Here is a 26,743-nt window from a genome sequence, read left to right on the forward strand (position 1 = left end):
CCGGCCTCGAATCTCCCTCCTCCCGGTGCGTGTGCCTGAGGCAGTGGGGGATGTCACTTGGAATAAATTAGGTGAAACACTTTCTAAACCCTAGGAAGAACTGGGAAGGAACCCCAAGAACACCAAATGCAGGTCCTGGCGAAGGAAAACACGGAAGAGGCAGAGAAAGGGAAGGTGTCGCCCAAAAACAGCCAGAGAAGAGAGACCAGGGAGCCGAGACGCAGATTTCCAGGAGAGGCCACAGGGTGGCGCTAGAAGCTCGCGAGCAAAGGTGTGAGCTACGCCCGGGTTGGGTGGGTGGGGGCGCGGTCTGCAGACCCCACTGCTCTGCGCCTCGCCACCCCGAGTCAGCCCGTGACCCCGGCCGTCCAGCGCTGGCCCCCAGGCCGGGTAGGACCAAGCCGGGCTGGGCTGGCATCGATCGCCGCCCTGACAAGAGCATCGATTTCTGCACGGAGAAATTAATAGATCTTCTCTTAGCTCCTCGGACGCGGGGGCCGCCCGCGGGTGGAGCTGGGGACCCGTCTGTCCTAGGAGGCCGCCAGCCCGCCCGGAAAGCCCCAGGATCCCCAGCACCGGCCCGCGGGCAGGTCCCAGCCACTCCCACCCCGCAGGCCGTTGTGGCTGCAAGAGCCGGACCGCCTCAAGCCGGGGAGGGGGGAGGAAGAGGGGTCCTGGAGGAGGGACTCTTGGGGAGAAGGCAGACAAGGACCCCAGGGATCAAGCGAATGAAGCCCTCTGAGGCGCGCGCTTCTCCTCTCCGCCGGGGCCCCAGCACAGACCGGCCTGTAATTCCCCGAGACAGAGAGGGACAAACAGACCGATGGAGCAGCCTGAATTCAGGAAGGTGACCGGACAGAGGCGGGGCCCAAAGGATGATTGCCCTCTCTACGGGGATCTTGGTCAGAACCAAAGGACTAGCGCTAGGACAGAGCTTCTTGTCCCCAGTGTGGCGGCCTCCTCGGAGGCTGAGAGGGGCTCCGAGAGGCGAGAGGGGAAGGGCTTGAATATGCAGGAGACACAGTTCGTGTTCCTACCAGGTTTCAACTAGCTCGCTTCCCGCCGGGTGGCGGCTGCCAGAAGTTACCCCGCAGGTGTCAAGGCACTGGGTGTCAGAACCTAGAACCACTCCTTCCCGGGGGCCCCGGTTCGCTGCCTCTCAGACCGAGCAGCCCCATTTGGGAGAAGTCCGGGGCGAGAGGGGGAGGACCCACTGCAGCCACCGCGGGGTTGAGGGGAGCTCGGTTCTTGGCCTACCATCCCCCTGTATTTTGGCCTTATTTCCCCAACAGACCTATCCCCCTCAGTTGTCAGGCTAAATATTTTGGCTTGGCGGGAGGGGCGGGGAGAACCGAGAGGTCCCAGCAGACCAATCCGTTCGGTCTGGGGGCGGGGAGGGCGGGAGCTGGGCGCGGCCCCTGCGTGCGGCCCCGGGAGAGAGCGCAGCGAGCGGGCGCCCGGGAGCCGAGCGCGCCCCGAGGGATCCGGGGAGACCCTCCCCTGCGAGTCCCGTTCCCCGGGACCCCAGCTGCTCTCCTCGGCACGCTCCCGGCTTCCGCTCGCCCTGCCCTCGGGGTTGGCCGCTTCTTGGCCTGCCTTTTGCTCTGCACCCTGTGTGACTTTCTCCCTCTGGAGGCCCCTCTGAGTCTCTCCCTGTCGCTGTCTGCACCTCTGTCCCCATTTCTCTTCTCTGGGTTCTCTGTCTCCAGCTGCCTGTCACTGCTTTGTGTCTCTGTGGCTGCCACTCCTTTTTTCTGTCTCCTGCCATCTCTGTGTGGGATTCCTCGTGGCTCTGCCCAGCCCCTTCCCCTCCCCTCTGAAGCCTGGTCTCCATGTCCCATAGGGCATGTCAGACCCTTCTCCTGCCCTGAGACATCTGGAGGAGAGCCAGGACTGGGCACAAGGCAGGGCCAGGACAATGGCAGTGCCCAGTCTGTGGCCGTGGGTGGCATGCCTGCTTGTGATCCTCCTCTCCTTGGGATTTGGCCTGGATGCACTGGAGGGTGAGTGCCCAGCATTGTCTCCTGGAGCCCCGTCTCCCTTCCAGCCAGAACACACCTATTTCCCTGCTGCAGTGTGAAGACTGGGGTTAGCTCTCACAAGGATTTCCCACCAGGGACAGCAGTGAGTGCCCCACATAAGGGTGTTTTACTCTCAGTTCCCTGGGAGTTGAAAAGGACCTTGAAACAGAGGGATGAATACCTGTCCTCCATTCCTGCTTGTGAGACTGTAATCCCAGTGAAGCCTGAATGAGAACCAATATGAGCGGGGGAGTCTTACAGGTCATTTCTAGAGCCACTGAATGGCAAGGGGTCAGGAGCCAGACAGGTGGCTGAGAACTTGGCACCATTGGGTAACTGAACCCATGGTGCAGACAGGAAACAGGTTCAGAGAACTGAGAGGTCAGGCTAGACTGGGTCCTAAGCTCCTGCCTCCAGGCCCCTGTCCTGTGTCCCCCACCCTTAGGGCCCATCCACTGGGGTGGGGGGCTGCTTTTCATTAGTGCCCTATGTTAGACACTTCCCATGTGTGGGGTTTCTGGGGAGGATCATGTAGATTAAGTGGCCCTCATGGGGGTGCTGGGGGCTTGGCGGGGAGAAGAAAAAAAGCTGAGGGTGGAAGATTCAAAAGGGGCAGGATGAACAGATGTCCCCTCTGCAATGCCACCATTCGCTTCCACACAGAGCTCAGGAATCCAGTGTTTTGTGCCTGCCGGAGGGGTCCTGTGACGCCCCCAGACTGGGAGCTTGCAGGGGCAGGGCAGTCTCCGCCTCCTACAGAGACAGAGGAGTGATGTGATGGGTTGGGGTAGGGGGTGCCCTGAAGGGTGCTCATCACAGAGGCACTGCCTGCAAGGCCCAGCCCTCCCTCACACACCCTCCCCTCCTCCAGGGCTGTGACAGGACAGGGCACAGCAGATGCCAGCCCTGAGCACCGTCGTCAGGACAGGAGCATGTCCCTGAGGGGGAGGGAGGCTGGTGTTTGGTCAGGGACCCAGATGTCCCGTTCCCAGTGCAGCTCTGCACAGGGCTGTGTCCTGAGGGGAGGCAGGGGTTAATCTGTGAAGGTCGTAGATTTGTTTTTCCAAATGACTCCCATCAGGGGAGCCCTAGCGAGGCAGGGGCATGATGGGAAGTGGCATGTGGGCGCCTGAGAGAACCCCCATCTGCCTCGCAGAGCCTGATTGGCCTGCGCCTGGAGGGGCTAGAAGTGTTTTCTCATTCTTCCTCCCTCTCTTTTGTGTGTGTGCGTGTGTGTGCATGTGCTCAGACACACACACACAGTTGCTGGGCAGAGCCAAGCCCAGGACCATGAATGACAACAGAGGGAAAGTGTGGAGTAAGCCCAGGGAGCCAGCTTTGCCTGCCCACCCGCCTCTTAACCATCAGAGGATGGGTCTAGGGATGTGTAATGTGTGCCATGTTGCTGGAGGGCTAGGTGGGAAGGGAGAGGGTAGAGGCTGGAGAGGTTGGCAGGACTTGAATGGCAAGCTGAAGAATTCAGACTTGACTGTCCCACAGTGGGAGCCATAGAAGGTATCCTTGGGAGCAAGTGAGTGCAGGGACCAGGTATCCAGCCCACTTAGGGGAATGGTCCTAGGTGCCCTGGGGAGAGAAAGGGAAGTGGGGCTGGGGCCAGGGGTCTGAAGAAACCAGACACACTCAGGTCCCCAAGGGAGGAGTGGACTTGGGATCTAGACGTCCATCGACTGAACCCACAGTCCCTAAGTGCGGGGGGATGCAGAGCTGACTAACAAGGGCCTCACCCTCAGGAGATCCCTCCTTGGAGGGGATGACAGAGATATAGATGGCAATGTTGGGGAGATGCCCCAGGTGTTCTGGTGTGGGTGCTGGACTAAGTGCTGCCGAGCCCGAAGGGGAAGTGATTAACTCAACATCAGAGGGTCAGGGAAGGGGGAGCTGGCCCTGCAGCTTGCAGGACAAGAGCTGAGGTTGTTACGAGGCCGAGGAACCCTTCTGGAGCTGGAGATATTAGTGGGGACCAGTTTATCAACTCCCAGAACATCAGGCTGAGGAGCCTAAGCTTGAACTTTTGGCATTGAGGAGCCACAGAATGTCCCTGTGAGAGTAAAACAAATGCAGGGACCAGGCACCTAGCTCCCTTTGGCCTGGGAGAGAAGTGGAAGGCATGAAGCTCAGACTACTGCCTCCCAGTTACAGAATTCATTCATTCATTCATTCATCAAATATTTATTGAGCGCCAATTTTGTGCCAGGCATTGTACCAGGCACCAAGGATACAGCGATGAATTATACAAAGATCCCTGCCCTTCTGGAGCTTACAGTAAACAAAATAAATGAGTAAGTTATATATTATCCAGTGTTAAGAATTATGGAGAGGGGCCAGTGGTCAAGTGGTTAATTAAGTTCCCACACTTCGCTTTGGCGGCCCAGGGTTTTACCAGTTTGGATCCTGGGCGCGGACATAGCACCGCTCATCAAGCCACGCTGGGGCGGCATCTCACATGCCACAACCAGAAGGACCTACAGCTAAATATACAACTATGTACTGGGGGGCCTCGGGAGAAGAAGAAAAAAAAAAGCAAAAAGAAGATTGGCAAGAGATGTTAGCTTAGGGCCAATCTTTAACAAAAAAGAATTATGGAGAAAAATAAAGGAGGAAGTCGGGGGGCGGTGTCATTTTAACTAGGATGGTCAGGGAAGGCCACATTGAGGAGGTGACATTTGAGCAAAGACTTCAAGGAGGAGAGGGAGCCATTTAGAGGGAAGAGTGTTCTAGCCAGAGGGAACAGAAGGTGCAAAGACACCAAGCAAAGCTTGGCTGGCTTGTTTGAGGAACAGCAAAGAGGTCAGTGTGGCTGAAGGAGAGAGAGAAAGGGGCTGGAGTCCGAGAGGCTGCAGAGGGCTTGTAGGCGGCGTTGAGGACTTTGGATTTATATCAGGGAGATGGAGGCCATTGCGGGGGAATGGGCAGTGGAGGAACATGATCCAGCTTGTGTTTCGAGATCACTCTGGCTAGAGTGGAGAACAGACCACAGAGGGGACAAGGGCGGAAGTAGGGGGGTTGCTACTGTAAAGCCAGGGGAAGATGATGATGAAGCAGTGACGGTGGTGCCGAGTGGCTGGATTCTGGATCTATTTTAAAGACAGAGCCCACGGGGTGTGGGGGGTGAGAGAAGGAAAGGAGGTGAGGATGCCTTTAGATCTGGAGTCTGACTGCAAGAAGGAATTTGCAGTCAATGAGAAGGGGAAGTGGGTTTGGGAGGGAAGGTCCAGAGCTCATTTTTGTCCGTGTTGGCTCATCTGGGAGAGATCCTGCAAGCTGCAGGTATGGCTTCGGAGGCCCAGGGAGGAGGGCACCCCACACCCACAGCAGAGCCCGGTTCCCCCTCAATGTCCCACTCCCAATGTGGTCCTCTTCCTCCAAAGCTGCCAGGGTGGGATGGAGTGCTTGGACCAGGCTGCCCTGACAGCTGCCTGCCGTGTGTGCCCACAGTGTGCCCCAGCCTGGACATCCGCTCAGAGGTGGCAGAGCTGCGGCGGCTGGAGAACTGCAGTGTGGTAGAGGGCCACCTGCAGATCCTGCTCCTGTTCACAGCCACAGGCGAGGACTTCCGTGGCCTCAGCTTCCCGCGCCTCACCCAGATCACCGACTACCTGCTCCTCTTCCGTGTCTATGGCCTGGAGAGCCTGCGTGACCTCTTCCCCAACCTAGCAGTCATCCGCGGTGCCCGCCTCTTCCTGGGCTACGCGCTGGTCATCTTCGAGATGCCTCACCTGCGTGACGTGGGGCTGCCGGCGCTGGGGGCCGTGCTGCGTGGGGCTGTGCGTGTGGAGAAGAACCAGGAGCTCTGCCACCTCTCCACCATTGACTGGGGCCTGCTGCAGCCTTCACCTGGCGCCAACCACATCGTGGGCAACAAGCTGGGTGAGGAGTGTGCCGACGTATGCCCCGGCGTGCTGGGTGCCTCTGGCGAACCCTGTGCCAGGACCACCTTCAGCGGGCACACCGACTACAGGTGCTGGACCTCCAGCCACTGCCAGAGAGGTGGGCACTGGCACAGAGCACGACTGGGGGGCACAGAGAGGACAGGGTAGCCACAGGACGGTGTGGGTCAGTACTTTGCCGCCAGTGTTTACTTTAATCCTCACTTACCCTATGAGGCAGGTACTATTGCTATTCCTGTTTCACAGATGAGGAAACTGAGGCTCGGAAAAGTTAAATAACTGGTGTGGCGTGAAGCAGTCAAGGGGTAGGCAAAAGACAGCGTCAGGTGGTCATGGCGGAAGTAAAGGACAGGCACCAGGTGGGCGTGGGGGAGAGGGTAGGTGTGAGTGGATACGAGGCGGCAGCACAAGAAGCAGTATACGGCAGTGGTTAAGTGCAAAGCCAGACGGCCGGGGTTCAAATCTCAGCTCCACTACTCACTGGCTGTGTTCAGTTAGCCTACCTGTGCCTCGGTTTCCTCACCTGTAAAATGATCATAGGCTTGTTATGAGGAATGAGCTACTCTGTAAAGCATTAGAGTGGTGCCTGGGCCATGGTAGCTGTTCTGTGTTCCTGATGAAAGTGGCCACAGCGCAGGTGGTCCAGGCTCGGCGGGTGATATGGTAACGGGGAGGTTGGGAGCGGGTGGGAAGAGAAAGGAGGAAGTGACAGACGAACGACAGGATAGGTGAGGACGAAAATGTGAGGCGGGATCTTCTTTAAGAAGTAAGATGCATGGAGAGGAACCCGAGGACTGGAGTGGAGAAGAGGAGTGGGAGGAGTGGAATAAGGAGGGGTGGTTGGTGGAGGAAGTGAAAGTTATGGGGGAGGGAAGGAAGACCATTCAGAGGCTGGGAGCAGATCTGGGGTCTCCCAACATGGGGCTCTTTCCACACAGCTCCTGGAAGTCAGCCCCCCTCACCCAAATGCCTCCGCCTCAGGGCAGAAGAGTAACCAGACCCCTGCTGTATCCGCTGGGCCCCACGTCCCGATGCCTCCCTGTTGGCTGTAAACACAGCTGCCACCAGTCCCCTCTCGTGTATAGTGTCAACATGCCCCGGCTGACCCCCACCACCCGCATCGCTCCCACAGACATCCAGCTGCCACTGTGCAGAGCTCCCAGGCCACTAGGCCCCCAGCCCCAAACCCACCCACTGCTGCTTGGGGCCGCCTCCTGCCCAGGGCAGGGCACTAAAGGGGAGGAGGTATGGGCAGGGGCCTGGGTGAAATGACCAGTGGTGGCGCCTGTTTCCACACACTCCCAGGCCCACCTTGCCCCAGGGCTAGCTGCTCGGGAGAAGCTGGCTGGCTCGCCCTGGCACCATGCCCAGTGATGATCTGGGCACCAGGCCTAGACAGGACAGCAGGCTGGGGAGCAGCAGCCCTGATGGACAAGGTCACTGCTCTGTCCTGAGTTCTGACACCCCTGACCAGACACTGTGGGAGGTGGGGAGCCACAGAAAAGGGCCATGGTCCTTGTCCTCAAGAGCCCCTGTCTAAGGAAAACAGAGTAGGCAACCAGTGTCATCAGAACGGGAGGGGTTTGGGAGCAGGCTAAGAGCCTTATCCCAGGAGGAGGGGGCGGGGCCAGGACCAAGGAGTCGTGGGTCAGGTCTAATGCAGCACTCTGTCCACAGTGTGCCCCTGTCCCCGTGGACTGGCCTGCACAGCTCGGGGTGAGTGCTGCCACATCGAATGCCTGGGGGGCTGCAGCCGGCCGGAAGACCCTCGTGCCTGCGTCGCCTGCCGCCATCTCTACTTCCAGGGCGCCTGCCACCGGACCTGCCCTCCAGGCACCTACCAGCATGAATCCTGGCGCTGCGTCACGGCCCAGCGCTGTGCCAGCCTGCGCTCTGTGCCCGGCCGTGCCTCCACCTTTGGCATCCACCAGGGCAGCTGCCTGGCCCAGTGCCCCCCAGGCTTCACCAGTAATGGCAGCAGGTGAGTGTTGGGTGGGTGGGGGGCACCCTTGGAGCAGTGAGGAGACCCACACTGGTCCAGGGCTCACACCACACCCTCTGCTTGCCCCTGCTAGCATATTCTGCCACAAGTGCGAGGGGCTGTGCCCCAAAGAGTGCAAGGTGGGCACCAAGACCATCGACTCTGTCCAGGCGGCACAGGATCTGGTGGGCTGCACCCACGTGGAGGGGAGCCTCATCCTCAATCTTCGCCAGGGCTGTTAGTACCTTCCTCAGGGGCGTGCCTCTCCCCTGGCCACACCCTTCCTCCCAGCCACGCCCCTTACAATGACCAAGCTAAAGCACCACTTTCCATGGCCCACCATCCCAGCCCTGAGGGCCCCCCTTCCCTGGGCCCCCATGCAGCCCCCTCACCCTGTGGACCCATCACTTTCCCTGCCCCTGCTCCAGCCCTGTCTTCCCATCCCCTAGACAACCTGGAACAGGAGCTGCAGCGCAGCCTGGGCCTGGTGGAGACCATCACCGGCTTCCTCAAAATCAAGCACTCCTTTGCCCTCGTGTCCCTGGGCTTTTTCAAGAACCTGAAACTAATCCGGGGGGATGCCATGGTGGATGGGTAAGGGGTCAGAAACAGGCCTCTGACCAGTTCCCTCTATCACATCTCCTCCCCAACACTCCCAAAACAGTGGTGAAGAGCATGGGTTCTGAAACCAGCTCTGCTACTTACTAGCTGTGTGACTCTAGGTAGGTTACTTAACTTCTCTGGTCCTCACTTTTCTCATCTGTAAAATGGGGTAATAAGTACACACTACTTATTTCTTAGGGCTGTTGTGAGTATTAGTTAAGTTGTTATGTATAAAGCCCTTAAAACAGTGCTTGGAATGCATTACATACTATATAAATTATAGTAACATATAACTCTATGGGTTGGCTATAACTATCACGTGATCCTCTCAGCTGCAGAGCAAGACTGTGTGGGTTTGAAACCCATTCCTACTGCCTACCAGCCAAGGCCTACCCATAATGTAGCCAGGATTTTTCAAAATAATGTTTTAAATTACCATCCAGCCAAGTGGTTTCTCATGTCTCCTGGCACATTGCCATGTACCCCCAGGAGTGCCCACACTCCAGCCTCTTCAACAGAAGAGGCATAGCCCCAGACTGAGTCCCACTCCTCCCCATGTTCCTAAAGGCAGGACTGAGGCTGGCACATAGCAGGTGCCTAGTTAATGTGAGATGAGGGAAGGAGGGAGGCAGAGAAACTGCCGACCCCATTTCACTGATGAGGAAAAGATGCAGAATGTGGGTGACTCGCCAGACATTACACTCTTGGTCAGTGACACAGAGTGGGTGTGTATGAATGGCCCATGTATGCTGGGCGTGAGTGGGCTGCCAAGCGCCCCTCCTCCCCTGTGCTCCCAGCACAGCCCCTCCAGGAGAAGCCTATGAGGCACCCCTCCCGACCCCCTGCCCCCACCTCCCGTGCAGAGCAAGGTCCCTGGCCTCCCCCAGGAACTACACTCTGTATGTGCTGGACAACCAGAACCTGCAGCAGCTGGGCTCCTGGGTGGCTGCTGGGCTCACCATTCCCGTGGGCAAGATCTACTTCGCCTTCAACCCACGCCTCTGCTTGGAGCACATCTACCGCTTGGAGGAGGTGACCGGCACGCGAGGACGGCAAAACAAGGCCGAGATCAACCCCCGCACCAACGGAGACCGCGCCGCCTGTGAGGCCCGACACCCCAACCGCAGAGCAGCGAGCGCACTCGCGCGCGAACGAGAGACACGACGGCAGGAAACACCCAGACGCGCACACACGCAGACGTTCACACACACTGAAACACACCGGACACGCCCCCGGGTGGGAGGGGGCGCTTGATGGGGACAACGTGATCAGTTCTCTTCAGAGGCCGTGTTGGGGTGGGATGCTGCGGGGTCAGGGTAGGGGCTTGGAAGTAGGCGGCTCAAGGGGGTGACTGCGCAGTTGAGAGCAGGGTTCTCCCCTCGCCCCGCCCAGGCCAGACTCGTACCCTGCGCTTCGTGTCCAACGTGACGAAGGCCGACCGCATCTTGCTGCGCTGGGAGCGCTACGAGCCGCTGGAGGCTCGCGACCTACTAAGCTTCATAGTGTACTACAAGGAGTCGTGAGTACCGGGGGCGGGGCCAGAGCGGGGCGGGGCGGGGGCGGGGCCAGAATGGCAGCAGGGTCCGAATCAGACCCCGCCACTTAATTCACGACAGCAGGCAGGTAAGGGCAGAACGTCGCGGGGCTGTGGAGAGCCAGGAAGCCAGGACCCCTAAGTCGCACTCCCTTGTAGGGTCTATATCTGGCTTTCCTCTCACCTTCTTCATCCCTCTACATTTCACTTCACCCAGTGAAACGGAGAGGGCAATCAGGGCTTCAGAGAGCCCAGGAGAGGCGCCCCGCTGGGATGGCTGGGATAATTAAACTTCAATTCACTATGCTAATGCTCTGTACTGACCACATGCTCCTGCCCCAGCAGCGGTCTGGGAAGTACCCACTAATTTGGCCAGTTTTATGCACAGCTTTGCCAGCATTTCATTAAAGCCTGAGGAAGCAAGGGAACAGGGACAGCCAAAGACTGGCTGCTCTTTGCTTTGGAGAGAGTGTACTGACCATAGCAGGAGGGAGAGTGGTTAGACCACAAGACTTCTCCAAAAGTATGGCTAGGAATCAAAAATGGAAATCCTTAGAGGAGAGAGATGGATTTGGGATGGCAAGCTGGAGGGCAGGAGTGAGGAGTTCTCCCCCTCTGTGGTAGATAAAAGATGGGAGCCTCCTGGCTTAGAAGCTTTTCCTATGAATTAAAATCGAGAGGTCTTAGTTGCCCACTAGCACAGGGCCTGGCCTGGAGGAAGGAGGGAAGTCAATGGTGGGAGGCCTGCTGGTATGGCCAAGGTTCTCCTAGGCCTCAGCAGTAGGTGAAGGTGTCCAGCATGGGGGAGCTGGACAGTTTGTTAAATACAGATTCCTGGGGCCCTCCCCCACTGATTCTGATTCAATTAGTCCTGGGTAGGAACCAGGAATGTGCATTTCTAACAAGCTTCCTGGTAATGCTGAATCTTCTGGTCCACGGACCACACTTTGAGGAGCGCTAACATGGACTGCAACGTAAATGGTAACCCCTGGCTTGTGCAGCTCACAATCTGCACAACTATACACAGCTGCCTCTGGGCTCAAAAGGCAGAGAAACTTAGAGGTCCTTCAGGAAGCTCCCCTAACATCATTCCTTGCAGTGTGGCTGTGGCTGCGTTCCCTCAGAGACAGATACTGGGGATCCTGGCTCGATTCCAGCTCTGAGCAGACCCACTCAGTGAGTGTGTCATGCCCACAGGCTACCTGCCCCAGAGGGCAGACCCATACCTGCTTCTGGATGCCCTTGTGTGTACCGGAAAAAGAATGACAATGACAGTCTTGGAGTGATTCAGAGAGGAGGGGGGTGCTAGTAACTGGGGATAAGGCTGAGCTGCCCCTCAGCTCCAGGGATGGGGTATTCAGTCCATTCCAGAATGCCACGGAGCACGTAGGTCCAGATGCCTGTGGGACCCAGAGCTGGAATCTGCTGGATGTGGAGCTGCCCCTAAGCCGTACCCAGGAGCCAGGGGTGACCCTCGCCCCTCTTAAGCCCTGGACGCAGTATGCAGTGTTTGTGCGGGCCATCACGCTGACCACTGCTGAGGATAGCCCCCACCAAGGAGCCCAGAGCCCCATTGTCTACCTGCGAACCCTGCCTGCGGGTAGGCTGAAGCCTTCGAAGGGGATGGGAGCTAGATGCCTGGGTCCTAGTGAGAACGGGGAAACCCACACCAGAAATAGAGAAGCTGGGTCACTGAACACCTGGTTCACCAAGGCTAGCAGGCCAGCTGCTTGAGTCCTAGAAGGAAGAGGAGGCATTGCCTAGGTCCTAGGGAGGCTGTGGGTGGGAGAGCACAGGGGGAACGATTGAGACAATTCAAGGGCCTTTGGGGGACAAGAGAAGGACAAAATGCTGAGTTCTAAGAAGGGGAGGTTGAGGGTCACCTATTTCTCAGGAGAAGGGAATGTCAGACCCCAGAGAGAGGTGCCCGTTACCAGACAGTATTTGAAAGGCGGATCCGTGGCACCTCAGTTGTACCCTACTCACACCCTCAGCGCCCACGGTGCCCCAGGACGTCATCTCCACGTCCAACTCCTCCTCCCACCTGCTGGTGCGCTGGAAGCCACCGACCCAGCGCAACGGGAACATCACCTACTACCTGGTGCTGTGGCAGCGTCTGGCAGAGGACGGCGACCTCTACCTCAATGACTACTGCCACCGTGGTGCGCAGGGAGGAGGCGCGAGCCAGAGGGTTTGGGGCGCCCCAGGCCGCGGGCGCTGGCCGTCTAACTACTTCCTTCCCCGCCGCCGCGCCAGGCTTGCGGCTGCCCACCAGCAACAACGATCCCCGCTTCGACCGCGAAGATGGGGAACTCGAGGCCGAGATGGAGCCCGGCTGCTGCCCTTGCCAGCACCCACCTCCTGGGCAGGTCCTGCCACCGCTGGAAGCGCAAGAGGCCTCGTTCCAGAAGAAGTTTGAAAACTTTCTACACAACGCTATCACCATCCCCAAGTGCGGCTAGGAGCACGCGGGCCGGACGGGCCGGATGGGCGGGGCCATGAGGGTGGGGGTCTTGCTGGAGGTGGGGCTTTGTGGGCGGGGCCTGGGTTGTGAGTGGGTTTGGAGGCCGCTCGCCGCCGCTTAGCGCGTTGGGGAGCGTTCCGGACGGGCTTGACAGGGCCCTCCCTGGCTTCCCCAGATCCCCTTGGAAGGTGACGTCCATCAACGAGAGCCCTCAAATGTAAGCGGTGGCGGGGCCGGGGCTGAGGGGTGGGGTCCTGGGGCCGGGCCCTGGCTCTGACTCGGGCCTTCCACAGGGACTCAGGGCGGCACCGCCGGGCCGTGGGGGCCCTCAGGCTTGGGGGGAACAGCTCAGATTTTGAGATCCAGGAGGACAAAGTACCCCGGGAGCGAGCGGTGCTGAGTGGCCTGCGCCACTTCACGGAATACAGGATCGACATCCACGCCTGTAACCACGCGGCGCACACCGTGGGCTGCAGCGCGGCCACCTTCGTCTTCGCGCGCACCATGCCCCACAGTAGGTGACGCCCCTCACCTTCTACCCCCGCCACTGACGCCAACGACCCTAATTAATTAGTGCTCCAACTAGCGAGTTTGACCTCGCGCTAACTCCAGAGCCTCGCTTCGCTCTCCCCTCCCAGTCCCCCATAATCCCAGAGCTTCCTCAAACCCCCCGGTTTAGCCCCCTTGGGTTTGAACATGGAGGGAAGAGGAAATACTTGTGGCTGGGCTGCTTGATGCCCTCTCCTGCAGGAGAGGCGGATGGAATCCCAGGGAAGGTGGTCTGGGAGGTGGCCAGCAAAAGCAGTGTCCTCCTGCGCTGGCTGGAGCCACCGGACCCCAACGGACTCATCCTCAAGTATGAAATCAAGTACCGCCGCTTAGGGGAGGTAGGTACCCCGGGGGACCCCTAACCCTGCCCCAAATTGTGCCTCCATCCTATTCCCAGCCAGCTGTTCTATGTTGCCCTCAGGAGGCCACAGTACTGTGCGTGTCCCGCCTGCGATATGCCAAGTTTGGGGGGGTCCAGCTGGCCCTGCTGCCCCCCGGAAACTATTCTGCCAGAGTTCGGGCAACTTCACTGGCTGGCAATGGGTCCTGGACAGAGAGTGTTGCTTTCTACATCCTTGGCCCAGGTATACATGGCCTCTGTCCCAGCCCTATACTCCCAAACAGCCCCACCTGGGTCCCCAGCCACATCTCCCATTGTAGAAACCACAGACCCCTCCACCCCATCCCTCCCCATTTCCCCACTGTGGAAAGGGAAGCGTCCTCTACCCCCTGGCTCCTCTATCGTTGACCCTACCCTCTGTTGCCTGCTGACCCTGTCCTCTGACCGCCAGAGGAGGAAGACTCCGGGAGTCTGCACGTCCTTCTCACTCTCACCCCTGTGGGGCTCATGCTGCTCATCATTCTTGCTGCCCTTGGTTTCTTCTATGGGAAGAAGAGGTGATGACAAGTCCCACCAGTTCCCAACCCCCTCCTCTCCCTGCGCCCTCATCACAAGGTCAGTGTAGTAGGAGAAAAGTAGATAAGACAGCAGAAAGGACTTCCTTAGAAGCAGTAATTCTTCCCCTGGGGGCAGCATGGAGGAGACATACCTTTCAGCTAGGGTGACCACCTCATCCTGGTTTGCCTGGTACTTTCCTGACTTTAGCAGTAAAAGTCTCACATACTGGGAAACGCCTCAATCTGGGCACACTAGGACTATCGGTCACCGCACTCTTGGCCTGAGAAAAAATGAAGCTGGTTCTACCATAGCAAGGGGAGAGGCAGGAGACCTCAGGATATGTCCTCAGATGCCTGATGTCAGATCCCCCCGGGGCTGAATGCAAGAGGGAAGTGGGGGCAAGGCTTTGATTAGCTTGTTTCTAAGAACTAGCTGAGGGGGGAGGAGCCCCTCTACTCCTGGCCTCCTTATTCCCAGCCCATCAGATCCCAGATCCCAGGACTAAGACCAAGACCAGTTTGGAAAGTGCTTAGGGCTTCCCAGGGGTCACCCTGATCAGGGCTGGGGGTGTAGTCAGTTATTTCCCTTCTCCTTGCAACTCCCTCTTCCTTGTCCTCTGACATTGCTCCTTCCCGAGGACCTTGCAGCCTGACGCTCTTTCCTCCCATTGCAGAAACAGCACCCTGTACACCTCTGTGAATCCGGAGTATTTCAGTGCCTCTGATAGTAGGTCTGGGGATGGGTGGACAGGTGCTGTGAGAAAGGGAGCCGGGAGGGGAGGAGAGGCAGACTTCCAGGAGACCTTCTTGGAGAAGGCAGCCTTGGGACCCGACCCCTTCAGAAGAAGAGAGAAGTGGGTGGAGGCGTGACAGAGAGCAGTAGCCTTGCCTCTTGACCCCCACCTCCTCTCAGTGTACATCCCTGACGAGTGGGAGGTACCTCGGAAGCAGATCTCCATAATCCGAGAACTGGGCCAGGGCTCTTTCGGGATGGTATATGAGGGGCTGGCACAAGGACTTGAGGCTGGAGAGGAGTCCACGCCCGTGGCCCTGAAGACAGTGAATGAGCTGGCCAGCCCACGGGAACGCATTGAGTTCCTCAAGGAAGCCTCTGTCATGAAGGCATTCAAGTGTCACCATGTGGTAAGACAGGGTCAGGGGCATTATCAGGGTCATAATTAGGTCATGTGGTAAGAGAGATAGGGTCAGGGATGGGACCAGGGCACCTCAAGGTCAGGGTTGGGACTGTGGTTAGAATCCTAATTGGGGAAATGTCATGCTTGTGGTTAGAGTCAGAACAGGGTCCTGGCAAGGCCACGGTAGAATCATGGCTGGGCTCAGATTGGTCATGCCTAGGGGTCAATATTGAGTGTCCAGATAATTATTAGGGTTATCATTGGGATCAAGGTCAGAGTTGGGTCAATCATGAAGATTGAGATGATAGTCAGATATGATCAAGGTCATGGGTTAGGGTCAGGGTCATTGTTAAGTCAGGATTAGGGTTATGGTCATGGTTGGGGTTAGGGTCAGTGTTGGTGTCTGGGTCAGGTTGTGACCACAGCAGGTCAAGGTTTTGACCAGGTGGGTCAAGGGGGCTGAGTAGACCTGCAACCAGGCTCTTTGTCCGTCCCAGGTGCGTCTCCTGGGTGTGGTATCTCAGGGCCAGCCAACTCTGGTCATCATGGAGTTAATGACCCGTGGGGACCTCAAGAGCCATCTTCGATCTTTGCGGCCCGAGGCAGAGGTGGGGACCAGGAAGACCCTGGACCAAGGGACTGGGGAGTTAGAGAAGACTTCAGCACAGTTTTGGGGGGTAATCCTTGGGTAGGAGTCCAGCCTCTAGGCTCCGTCTTCACCAGCCCCTGTCTTGGCTCTAGAACAACCCTGGGCTCCCACGGCCGGCACTGGGAGATATGATCCAGATGGCTGGTGAGATTGCAGATGGCATGGCCTACCTTGCTGCCAACAAGTTTGTGCACCGAGATCTGGCAGCCCGAAACTGCATGGTGTCCCAGGACTTCACCGTCAAGATTGGGGGTACAGAGGGTACCAGGCGGGTGAGGGCAGCCTGAGGAGCGGAGAGACTCTCCCCAGCTAGGCCTCAGGAGATCGAGGCTAGCCCATTGCTCTGTCCCTGTGAGCCTGTGAGAACTTCAGCAAAGCTCCGCGCCCTGGATCTCAGTCTCGTCATCCAAGGGCAGAGGGGTTTGGCTGGGATGATCTCTGAGGTCCTTGGAGCCTGCACGTTCCAGGATTCTTGGAGACTATGGAGGTGGAGAGGGTTGGGAGAAGCATTCCTGGGGCAGGAGCTGGTGTGTGGCGCTCTGCCTCACACCCAGCCACCCTTACTTTCCAGACTTCGGGATGACTCGAGACGTGTATGAGACAGACTATTACCGCAAGGGTGGGAAGGGGCTGCTGCCTGTGCGCTGGATGGCCCCCGAGTCCCTCAAAGATGGAATCTTCACTACCCACTCGGATGTCTGGTGGGGCCTGGCTGGAGCAGAGGGCTCAGGGGATGTGGGGCAGGGTCTAGGGAGGAGGTCTGGGTGCACCCCTTCAGGGTGCCCTGAGCAGCGTGCAGCGTGCCGGGCTCAGGCCCTCCTACGTGTCCTCCAGGTCCTTCGGCGTGGTGCTCTGGGAGATCGTGACCCTGGCTGAACAGCCCTACCAGGGCTTATCCAACGAGCAGGTGCTCAAGTTTGTCATGGATGGCGGGGTCCTGGAGGAGCTGGAGAGCTGCCCGCTTCAGCTGTGAGTCACCCCAGCCTGCCCTTTCCTCATCCCGGCTCTGCCCACACCTGCCTCCCGCACCAGGATTCTGGCCTACCTCCTCTGATGCTTTACTTCCACTGATGGCCAGCTCTGAGCCCTCCAGTTCTAAATCCCCACCACAACCCTCATTCACTCCCCGGTGACCCGCCCAGACATAATCCCCCATGACCCCTCCCCCCACTCTCAGTTGGGAGCGTTGTGGGGGGTGGTCCTGGATTCCTCTGATACTGCCCCACCCCTCCAGGCAGGAGCTGATGAGCCGCTGCTGGCAACAGAACCCGCGCCTGCGCCCAACCTTCACCCACATCCTGGACAGCATACAGGGGGAGCTGCGGCCCTCCTTCCGCCTCCTCTCCTTCTATTACAGCCCCGAGTGCCGCGGGGGCCAGGCTTCCCTGCTGCCCACCGATGTAGAGCCCGACTCCCTGCCAACCCCAAAAGGGGCTTCCTCAAACTGCAGCCCCCAAAATGGGGGTCCAGGGCACTGAGGGGACCCCCTTCCCTGGCTGATGGGTCTCCCATGGGCAGAGAGTAAGGGACCTGAACTTCGGGGCCTTGAGATGTGCAGACATTCACACCCCTACCCCACTCTCAGACAGGGTAGGGGGTGGCCGAGGGTGAGGCAGAAAGTAGGAGCAGGAAAGACTGAGGGGGTCAGGGCAGACTCACGCAGGGAAGATTTTCTCAAGAGTCTGAGTTCTCCATGAGAAAGTAAGCAAGGTCACAGCAGAAGGAGTAGAGAGCAGACCACGGACGAGATGTCCTGGCCCTCGGAGTGAGAGACCCTACTCAGGCTAGGAAGACAGGCCTGCCCGCCCCGGAGGCAGAGTCCAGGGAATGCCACCCTCAGCTTGGGTCTCCTGTGGACATCTGAGGCCATCAACACACTTGAAACCAGATGAGCAACCAGAATCAGCCTGGAAACCTCTCTGCCCCTGTTTGGGGTGCTGGGGATGGGGTGTCCCCATGACTGCCTTTCTTACCACTGTGTTTCACCTCCTCCCCTCGGCCCCATGCACCAGGTGGTGGGGAGAAGCAGGGACCTAGGTGAGCGGGTCCCCAGCCTGGCCCTGTAGGCCTACCCTCACCTCTTCCTCTCCTTTGCCACACCCAGGGCCCCCAGCCTGGTGCTCCTCATTCCTCTTCTCCAGGGGCATCCCTTGGAGTGATTCACCCCATCTCCCAGTCTCTTCCCCTCAACCTCCCTCGTACCCTTGGATTATTAAGGCTCTAAGAGCCTTGCTTCCTCCCTGCCCTCACTCCTGCCCCCCACCCCCTGCCTCTCATGGGAAGACTGGAGAAGGCACAATAAATGCCGAGTCTGTTTGTACCCTGGTCCCGGGCAGCCCATTATCTCTCCATCTACATGGTGTTAACACTGGATGAACTTCCTCCCTCCCTCCTTGGGGACTTGAGGTGGTGACCCTGAGGCGGTGATACAGGATAAATACACTGCTGTCAAACACCACCTCCATGAGGACCTGAGCAGCCAGGGTTGCCATGGCAGTGAAGCTGGACAGTCCTGCTCTTATCTGCTGCTCAGGCGGCCAGAAGTGGTTGAGCCGGGCAGGGCGGCTTTGTACTGTCCTCCCAGCCTCACCGACTATCTCCCACACCTCATCTTTAGGTTGTCTCTCGCTGTATCCACAGGGCAGACATTTCCTGGGATATCACAGCACAGACTTGAGCTGGGCAGAACATGGGGTGGGGGAGGGGCCCTGATGACAACACCAGTCCGTGCTGGATGCCACCCAGCCAAGGCAAGGGACACACATCAGAGCAGAGTCTGTGTGTCTGGCTCCCTATGGTTGTTCCTTCCCAGGAGCAGAGATGCCCTGGAGGCATGTTCAGGGAACACAGCGGAGTCCACTTGCAGGCTCCTGTGCCAGTGCCATCAGGGCATTTGAAGGGGAGAGTTACAGATGAATGACTTAAAACCTTGGTGAAGGAGGTGGCAGCAGAAGGGGCTGGTCATGGCTCAGGGCTTTTTAGCATCCTATACCAGTGTTTTCTGCATCCAGGTCCTTGGGGCCGGAGCTCCCGTGCCGCCGTGCTCTGCCACAAGCTGCTCACACCCAGGGTCTGGGGAGATTTGCACTTGCAAACATGCTTGCTCACTCCAGCAGCTGCCCCGCAAACCACAGCTCCTTAGGGCAGGGCCTGAGTGGAGTGGGCATGAGTCTGTGTGAGGCCATCTCTATGATAGCAATTACAACCCATATACACTACCCTGACAGGGTCAGGGTGGGCAGCAAGGACCACCTGCCCCAGCACCCCTTGCCTGTCATTGGTGGCTGAAGCAACAGTGACCCCTAATGGTTTCTTGTGGAACTACAACTAAGGGAGAAAAGAGTCGAGGAGGCTGTGCTCTTCTCCCTGTGTTGCCGGTCTCGGACAAGCCTCCGGCAGAGTGGAAGGGAGGAGGGACTCCACACAGAAGCCCTAGATCTGAGACCCACACACTCACACTGAGCACACAGGCATACCTGTGCTTGCACAGGCCTGGAGGGCAGCAGTGGGGTCAAGCCCTCTCCCCAGCACCCATGCCCTCTAACCTCCAAAGTCCTGGACATTGCATGCTCAGGAAGCGCTGGCCGTCTGGATGTGGAGGGCTTAAGGAAGGGACTGGGAGTCAAAGAAAAGAGGGCTTCAGAGAAATGCTGTCTGCACTCCACCTCCAAAGATAAGCAGGTGGTGGCTGGCTCAGAAGAACTTTTTGGAGAAGGATGTAGGGATGCCTGAAGACAAACTCTCCTGCGATCCATGTGCTAGAGAAGAACTGGATTTAGCAAGTAGCAAGCGAGATGGGAGTTAGACTTCAGGAGGACTTCCCAACTATACAAGGAAGCTTTGTGGAGGGAAGAAATACGTGCTCTTTCAGAGACAGCTAGAGACAGACAACAGGTTGACCTGGGGAGGGAGTGATGGGCGCCTACCACAGAGGCAGAAGGGTAAATGCAATGACTAAAAGAGAGAGTCCAAAAACCCCCTTTTTTATTTCCTCTTTTCCTCTAGATTCAAGCAGAATTCTAGACAAAATAACCTGCAGCTGGCTAGGAAGGGAAGGAAATGGAGTGGAGACAGATTAGCATCAAAGAATTATTTTACCATCCATCCTCTTGGGCCTGTCCATGTGTCCTCTTGACAAGTTCCCCACATGAGCAAAGGGATGCTGACAGCTATGGGTCTCATGTCCCACCCCCTCCAAGCTCAGGACCAACCAATGCATCTTTGTGGGGTAGGGAGGACAGAATCGAGTCCTCCATGGTGAGAGGCCCAGAGGCCTGGGACGGGGGTAGATGTGGTCTGAGGTCAGGTGGGCTATGTCACTGGGCCAGGCCTTGGTGGAGGCAGGACGATCTGGGACACTCACAGTTCCTCCTCTAGGCTCTGGTTACAGAGCAGAAGGCTGCAGCCAAGGTGGTTCCTGGCTGTCACCATGTAGGAGGAACAGCAGGGTCTGAGGACATGAGAGGTTAGTATCCCTCTCCTGCTCTCGGATCAGCCCCATAACACCATGCTTTCTCCAAGTGCCAGGGAGCTTGGATGGCAGGGCTCTAGATCTTAGATGCCCAGCCAGGGGGTAACCCTGGGGTAGAAACTGTGGACCTTGCCCTTGGCCGGGTGTCAACAACGCTGTGGAAGCTCCTCCCCTGGTCCACGAGTTGTTTGCCTTCTCAAACCTTCAGCTGGGGCTGAGGACAGCGAGCTATTAGGACATGGCCACCACCCCGTAGCAAAGGTCTTCCTCCTTCCAGCCAGAGCCTCCTGTGCACAACCCCTCAGACCATGCCACTTGCCCCCAGGGGTGGGAAGGGCAGTTTGGGTTCCTCCGATCCCTGTGAGACTGATGGGCAGTGTGCTGGCACCTCCTACCCACTCCTTATCTTTGCCCAGGAGTCAGAGGGTCTGAACACCTGAGTCTTCTCCTGGTCACCTTCCATGAACAGGAACCCCTCTGGGTCACTCATCTAAAGGGACCAGTAGTGAGTGGACACTAGGGTGGCACTATCCATCCAGGTGACACTGCACGTGTGCCAAATCAGGAATCTGGAATCCAGGCTGGTAGGGCTGGGATGGAGTCAGAAGGGAGGGTGCTTCGTGAGCCCTAGGCACATGGTCAGGAGACGGAGATCAAGTCCTCAGGTACCCCCGATGCCTGCCTGAAGTAAGGGTCTCAAAGGGCCACAGGGCTAAGAGGCTTGATGTCCTTGCTAGCGAAAGGAGGCCTAAGGGCCATGGGGCAGGTGCTCAGAGTGGCTGTGGTGAGGGGTGAGGTGACCCACGGGCCTGGATCTCTGATTACCCTAACTCAGGGGTTTTTGCCTTCTCCAAAGCCAGGAGCTGGAGTCCCCTGCCCAGGATGTTGGCTGACTGAGTAGATATTCCAGCCCCAGACATGCCCCTCATTCGGTCCCAGGAAAGGCAGGACACCTGAACAGCCTGGTGTCCTGGACTGAGCAGGCCAGGAGCTTCTCTCCTCACCTTCATCACTCCCACCACAGAAGGAGAGAGAGAAGAGACAGGGGCCTGGTAAGCAGGGGGGTGAGCAGAAGGGAGGCACTCCCAGGATAAAGATGTTGGCGGAAATCCTAGGCAAATAAGGGGGCACTTATTCAGGGGCACAATACACTCCTTCCTGCCTCTCTCCACTCCCCTCCCCCCGTGGCTGTAGCTCTCAAGCCCCAAGGCCGTTCTCAGATGTCAGACAGAGGGAGCACAGGAAAGGATGGCGGTGCTGGGGAGGCAGTGAGGAGAGGGAGAAACAGACAAAGGGGAGTGTGGGAGAGAGGCACTGACAGGCAGGAGACAGACCTCTTACATACACACGCAATGGAAGTTTTGAGGACACCCCATCCTGTCCCTTTGCTCTCTGTGGGTCTGGTCCCCACACCTCCCCACTTGTGAGCAACAACAGGAGACTTTCTGCTCGGTCATTTCCGGAGAGGAAGGGGGGGCACATCCTGAGGGAGCAGAGGGCCACTCCGGTTCCCACCCTCTCAGGTTGTGTCAGGCCGGTCCTCATGCAGAATTCAACAGGGGGGCGGGGTGTGGGCAGAGGTGCAGGGGGACAGAGGAGAAGGATGAATGATGCATGGAAGACCAGGGTGTCAGCGGGGAAGAAATTCTGAGACTATGAAGAAGGATTTGCAAGAAAATGAGACAGGGGCCTGTTCCTCTCTGGGAGTCAGAGGAAGGAAGGAGTGTGGACAAAAGGACAGTGTTGACAGCTGGGTCAGGCAAGAAGAAGTGGAAACGGAGGAGAGGGGTCCAGCCAGCATCCAGCTCTCCAAATGGCAGTTGGAGTGGAAATCAACTGTTGCCAAAACAGGAAGAATGAGGGTGACTGTAGACCAAGGTGGGTAGGAGGTGCAGGTGGAAGGAGGCAGGACGGCCTCTTTTAGAAGCAGAATTTCCTAAGGGAGAGACCTCCACACAGGAGGCCAAGGGCTGGAATAAGGGATGGATGCCAAGAGCTTTGTAAGCGATAGAGCTCCATACAAATTATGGTCCTCATTATCCAATTGTGACATCATTTAAAAAGATGCTGTAGAAGTACATTTAGTGCTGTGGAAAGATGGCCACAACCAAGTGCAGAGCAAAAAGAGCAGGTTACAAATAATATAAATGCCGTTTTTGCACTTACATGTACAAACTCAGAAAAATATCTGGAAGTGTAAATATACATCTGGGAGATGGAATTATGGATGATTTATATCCAGTTTTTGCTTGATTGTGTTTTCTCTGTATGTCTTTTAAAGAACATACATTATTTATATAGTGAAAAACAAACAGTTTGCTTTTAAAAGGAGACTTCTTGCCCAGATGGTCAAGGTCCTGGGCTCAGGATGGCTGAGGTCGGAGCCTGCCAGGGCCCTGGCTCTGCCTTCTCTCTACCTGGTTGGGTACTGCAGGGTCTGACCCATAAACATCCTCCAAGAAAATTTTTTCCTCCATGTCTGGGCTGGGCCAAAGTCAGTTTTTGTGAATTTAGGATTGACAGCATGTTTTTGTAACCTCAGGATGTTTTGCAGCTGGGAAGAAACAAAACAGGCGAGAGGCAGAGAAAAGCAGACTCTTCTCAGAGATTCTCTGGGTCGACGGCTCTCTGCTTGCAGTTTCTTTGGGGCCACAACAAATGAGGGCCCCTTCCCCTCCCAATCCTGCAGGACCAGCCCCCACCTACAGCGGTCCCACACCCCTCACTCCTCAGACATGCCACATCCGTCATCCAAACGTTTCTTCCTTTTCCTTCCCTTCCCCTGCCCTCTGCCCAACCTCTCCTCCCAGTGTGATTGTGGCCCTTACACTCCTGGAGTCCTCCCCCAACATTCTTCCCCACTGGGCTCCCACCCTCCTCTCTTTCCCAGCCTGGAAATACCCTCCCCGCTCCTGTGAGCCCCTCTTCCAGAGCTGCTCTTCCCCACCTACTCAGAATAGCATCTAATATCAGTAATTCCTTGTGCGGGCAAAGAGCTTTCTATGTCCAAAGCGTGTGTGCGTGTGTGTGTGTGTATTATATATATATATATATATTTAATCCACTTTAGAGAGGATGGCATCAATGATCTGAGAGGCAAAATGGTTTGTGTAAGGTCACATAGCCACTTGCTGGAGGTCCAGCCCCTTCCACCACCCGACCCTGCCTCAAGGACTGAGAGCAAGCTGAACTGTCCTCTCTTACCCTTCAGGCCCTTCTTCATCTCTATTGCATCCCTCTGGATGTAAGCCTTCCACTTCTAGGTGCAACCTGCCTTTCCAGCATCATGATCCGCCCCAGCCCAATACAAACCCCATGTTTCAGTCAGTCTAGAGTCTCCCCTATCTGCCAGCTTGCACTGTGCTGCCCATCACCTGGCCTGTGCTCTGTGGGGACCTGCCATCTATCCCCATCCCCTGCCCCATCTTTGGTCTCTGAGGCTCCCCAATCAGGCCCTTTCTGATCTCTGCACCATCCACAGCCACCTAGTACCTGCTGCCATTACAGCCATGATGTTGGTGTCAAGAGTTCCCTTAGGAAAACAGGAACCACACTAGGTATTTCCACAGGGAGTATTGGATATAAGGAATTGGCTTTACTGGTGTGGGCGGGATGGAAGCAAGAAGGGAACACTAAGTAAGCCAGAGAGAACTGCAGGAAGAAGCTCCCAGCCACAGGCTGGGAGAACAAGCAGGTGAGTTGTCAGAGTCTGGACTCTCAGGGAGGGCTCCCCACGGAGGTGGGATCCAGATCTTGGGGGAGGTAGTGCTGCCCAGGGTGCTAGATAAACGTTGAAAGGAAGCAGACAGGAAGAAGCCAGTCCTCCGCTGTCTGCCAGTAGCCGACCTCCCTATCCACAGAACCTAACAGAGAGCCCACTGGCAAAGGAGTCTGCCAAATGTGCTTTGCAGAGTTTCAGCCCCAGCCTTACAGAGCAGAGTATAGAAGGGAGGGATCTAGGCTGGCCCCGTGGCCGAGTGGTTGGGTTCGCACGCTCCACTGCGGGCAGCCCAGTGTTTCGTTGGTTCGAATCCTGGGCGCGGACATGGCACTGCTCATCAAACCACGCTGAGGCAGCGTCCCACATGCCACAACTAGAAGGACCCACAACGAAGAATATACAACTATGTACTGGAGGGGGGGTGGTTTGGGGAGAAAAAGGAAAAAAAAATAAATTAAACATATTAAATTAAATTATTAAAAAAAAAGACGGGAGGGATCCGAGCTGAGAGACGATCAGTAAGTGACCGGCACACATGGTGGGTATTATTTATTATAACTTTATAGCTGAAATGTGTTGAGCACCTCCCACATGTCTACACTTGTCATCACTCTAACACACATACAATCTGGAGGGCTTCATACTATCGCCAACATTTTACAGGTGAGGAAACTGAGCCTTAAGGAAGTGAAATAACTTGCCCAAAGTCCTATGACTAATAAAAGGCAGAGTTGAGGTTCAGCCATATCCTGTTGTAGGTGCCGCACACTGGGCGAAGAGGGCTCTGGAGAGGGATGGGCATCAGTCCTATGGGCAGGGATGGCGGCTTGTGCAATTGTCTGGCCCCAGCACCAAACTGCCTTTAGCACGTACCGATGTGCTGAACATCTGCGTACCATAGGTCCTGCAGTAGGTGAAGGAGTCACGAAGACAGGCAGAAGTCAGGCTCTGCCCTGGAGGAGCACACTGTCGACTGGGCGAGAGGCTTGTAGACAGATCCTTGCGGTTCGGCACCGCACAAGAACCAGTGCTACAAGACACCATCGATGAAACTCGGATCTCATCACTTCCCTGCTGGAAGCCTCTCAATGGCTCCCCAGTGCCAACCAGCTAAAAACAAAGCTCCCAGGCAGGCTGACCTCTTGGCTTCGTCTCTCGAGCTCTCTGCCCCTTCACAGCCTTGCCATCCCCAGAGGGCACTGCAGCTCTGTCTCCACGCCTTCCTCACTCCACTCCTTCAACCCAGAACATCCTCCACTCTCCTCCACCCCTCCCTGCCCATTTCTCCTGAGGATCATCTGCTCACCCTTTAAGCCAGCTCTCTCTACTACCACCTCCTTTCTGAAGCTTTTCTTGACCACTCTCCCCCATGCAACCTTATCCCAGGCGGAAGGGACCACTCCTTCGTACACCCCTCTGGACCCCATGATTCCAGTTTAGCTCCTGTCATTCTGAATTACCCGGGTTTGTTGACCTATGTATCTCCCCTGTCCTTATGTCTTATTTATCTTTTTAGCCCTTGAAACTATCACACACTCCAGCACATAATAGGTTTTCAATAGGTGCTCAACGAACTAATGATAACAAACCAGCAGGGGCAGAGGGAAAAAATGCTGCCTCTGGAGCCAGACCTGAACTGAATCTTTGTTAAACATACTTCGCAGTTTGCTTGAGTGAGTTATTGGTAATTAACTTCTCCTAGCCTCAGTTTAACTCAACTGTCAAATGGAAAGTCCACTGCGCCCCTCGCAGCACGATGCCTGACCCAAGGCATCTACAGGGCTTCCTGCCTTCTCTTTCAGGTGGTCGTGGGTGATGTTCAGACCACATGGGAGGACTGTGGCCTCCGGGGCTGCACCAGGGAGTCTGCAGGGCTGGCTGCCGTGACATGACTCCTTCTCGGCCACAAAGTCTACACTCTAGACCTTGCTGGAGGAGAGAAAGTGGGAACCTTAAATCTCCCCACCTGCTCTAGACCTCTAGTTCCAGCCCCCAGGATCTACGAGGTCCTGAACCCCCTTGAACTCTTCTTGTCCTGACCCCCAAATCCCCTGGTGCCTCTGACGCCCTCAGCTTCGAAGGTCCCTCAGAACATCTGGAGCTTCCTCAGGTTCTCTGGGGTCCCTTGAGTCCTCCAGGATCCTCCACAATTCTTCGCTGGTCTCCCTTCCCGATCACATCCGAGCAGTCCTGGAACCTGACTCTCGGATCCCCGGTGACCCTCTCCATGGTCTCTCCAGACTCCCAGGATCCCGTGTTCTCCTCGCCATCCCTCTCTGCCCGCTCCAGGTGCTGGCAGCTCTAACCCCGGCACCATCTGGACACACGGCTGCGACACAGGGGCTCCAGCTGCTGCAGGATTCCTCCTGTGGCTGCCCCAGACAGCTCTCTCCTTTGCCACGTTGCAATTCACTTTAACAGCAAATTCAGCCTGAGGAACTTCTGGCAGCACATACACTCCCCAAGGACCCACAGCAGGAGAAAGAAGAAGGAGAAAGTGGGGATGGCAACCTGATCTGACCCAGCACGCTCTTCACGTGGCCCCAAGCCTGCCCAGACTTCCCCGCGCCTGGGACGCCCTTTCCACCCACGACTTCTTATCAAGGCCCAGCCCAGATGCCCCCAAACTGTGCTCTCCTCTGTGCCTCCTCCTCTCTGTCACCTCAGCCAGAGGGGAGCTCTCTCCCCAAGGCCCTGGAGGATGTACGTCACTCTGGGTACCACCGCCTTGAATTGCAGAGACTCCTCCAGGGTCCTACCTGCCTTAGGACACCAGCTTCTTAGCTTCTTGAGGGGAGAGGACAGGCTT

The 26,743-nt window shown here is 57.0% G+C and overlaps 1 protein-coding gene across 1 annotated transcript; it reads left to right on the forward strand.

Moving 5' to 3' along the window:
• The first annotated feature begins 1,455 nt into the window (after nt 1-1,455).
• On the forward strand, nt 1,456-18,060 carry INSRR (insulin receptor related receptor). Its single transcript, XM_070608508.1, has 22 exons — nt 1,456-2,003; nt 5,478-6,029; nt 7,607-7,910; nt 8,005-8,147; nt 8,360-8,504; nt 9,401-9,615; nt 9,906-10,032; nt 11,409-11,647; nt 12,042-12,209; nt 12,304-12,499; nt 12,687-12,728; nt 12,805-13,025; nt 13,262-13,398; nt 13,482-13,644; nt 13,852-13,957; nt 14,632-14,684; nt 14,871-15,100; nt 15,591-15,701; nt 15,835-15,994; nt 16,314-16,443; nt 16,577-16,711; nt 16,977-18,060. Exons 1-22 carry the CDS (start codon nt 1,847-1,849, stop codon nt 17,218-17,220), a joined length of 3,978 nt encoding a protein of 1,325 aa, XP_070464609.1. The 5' UTR covers nt 1,456-1,846; the 3' UTR covers nt 17,221-18,060.
• Nucleotides 18,061-26,743: the final 8,683 nt, after the last annotated feature.

The sequence above is a fragment of the Equus przewalskii genome, unplaced genomic scaffold (genome assembly GCF_037783145.1).
Source record: "Equus przewalskii isolate Varuska unplaced genomic scaffold, EquPr2 ChrUn-9, whole genome shotgun sequence".
NCBI lineage: Eukaryota > Metazoa > Chordata > Mammalia > Perissodactyla > Equidae > Equus > Equus przewalskii.

What these genes read in the sequence shown, in the direction of transcription:
- INSRR (XM_070608508.1), top strand. Translation starts at nt 1,847, where the DNA reads ATGTCAGACCCTTCTCCTGCCCTGAGACATCTGGAGGAGAGCCAGGAC. An exon ending in GGGGATGCCATGGTGGATGG is followed by an intron (nt 8,505 to 9,400) that starts GTAAGGGGTCAG and finishes GGCCTCCCCCAG; the next exon opens with GAACTACACTCTGTATGTGC. An exon ending in CTTCACCGTCAAGATTGGGG is followed by an intron (nt 15,995 to 16,313) that starts GTACAGAGGGTA and finishes CTTACTTTCCAG; the next exon opens with ACTTCGGGATGACTCGAGAC.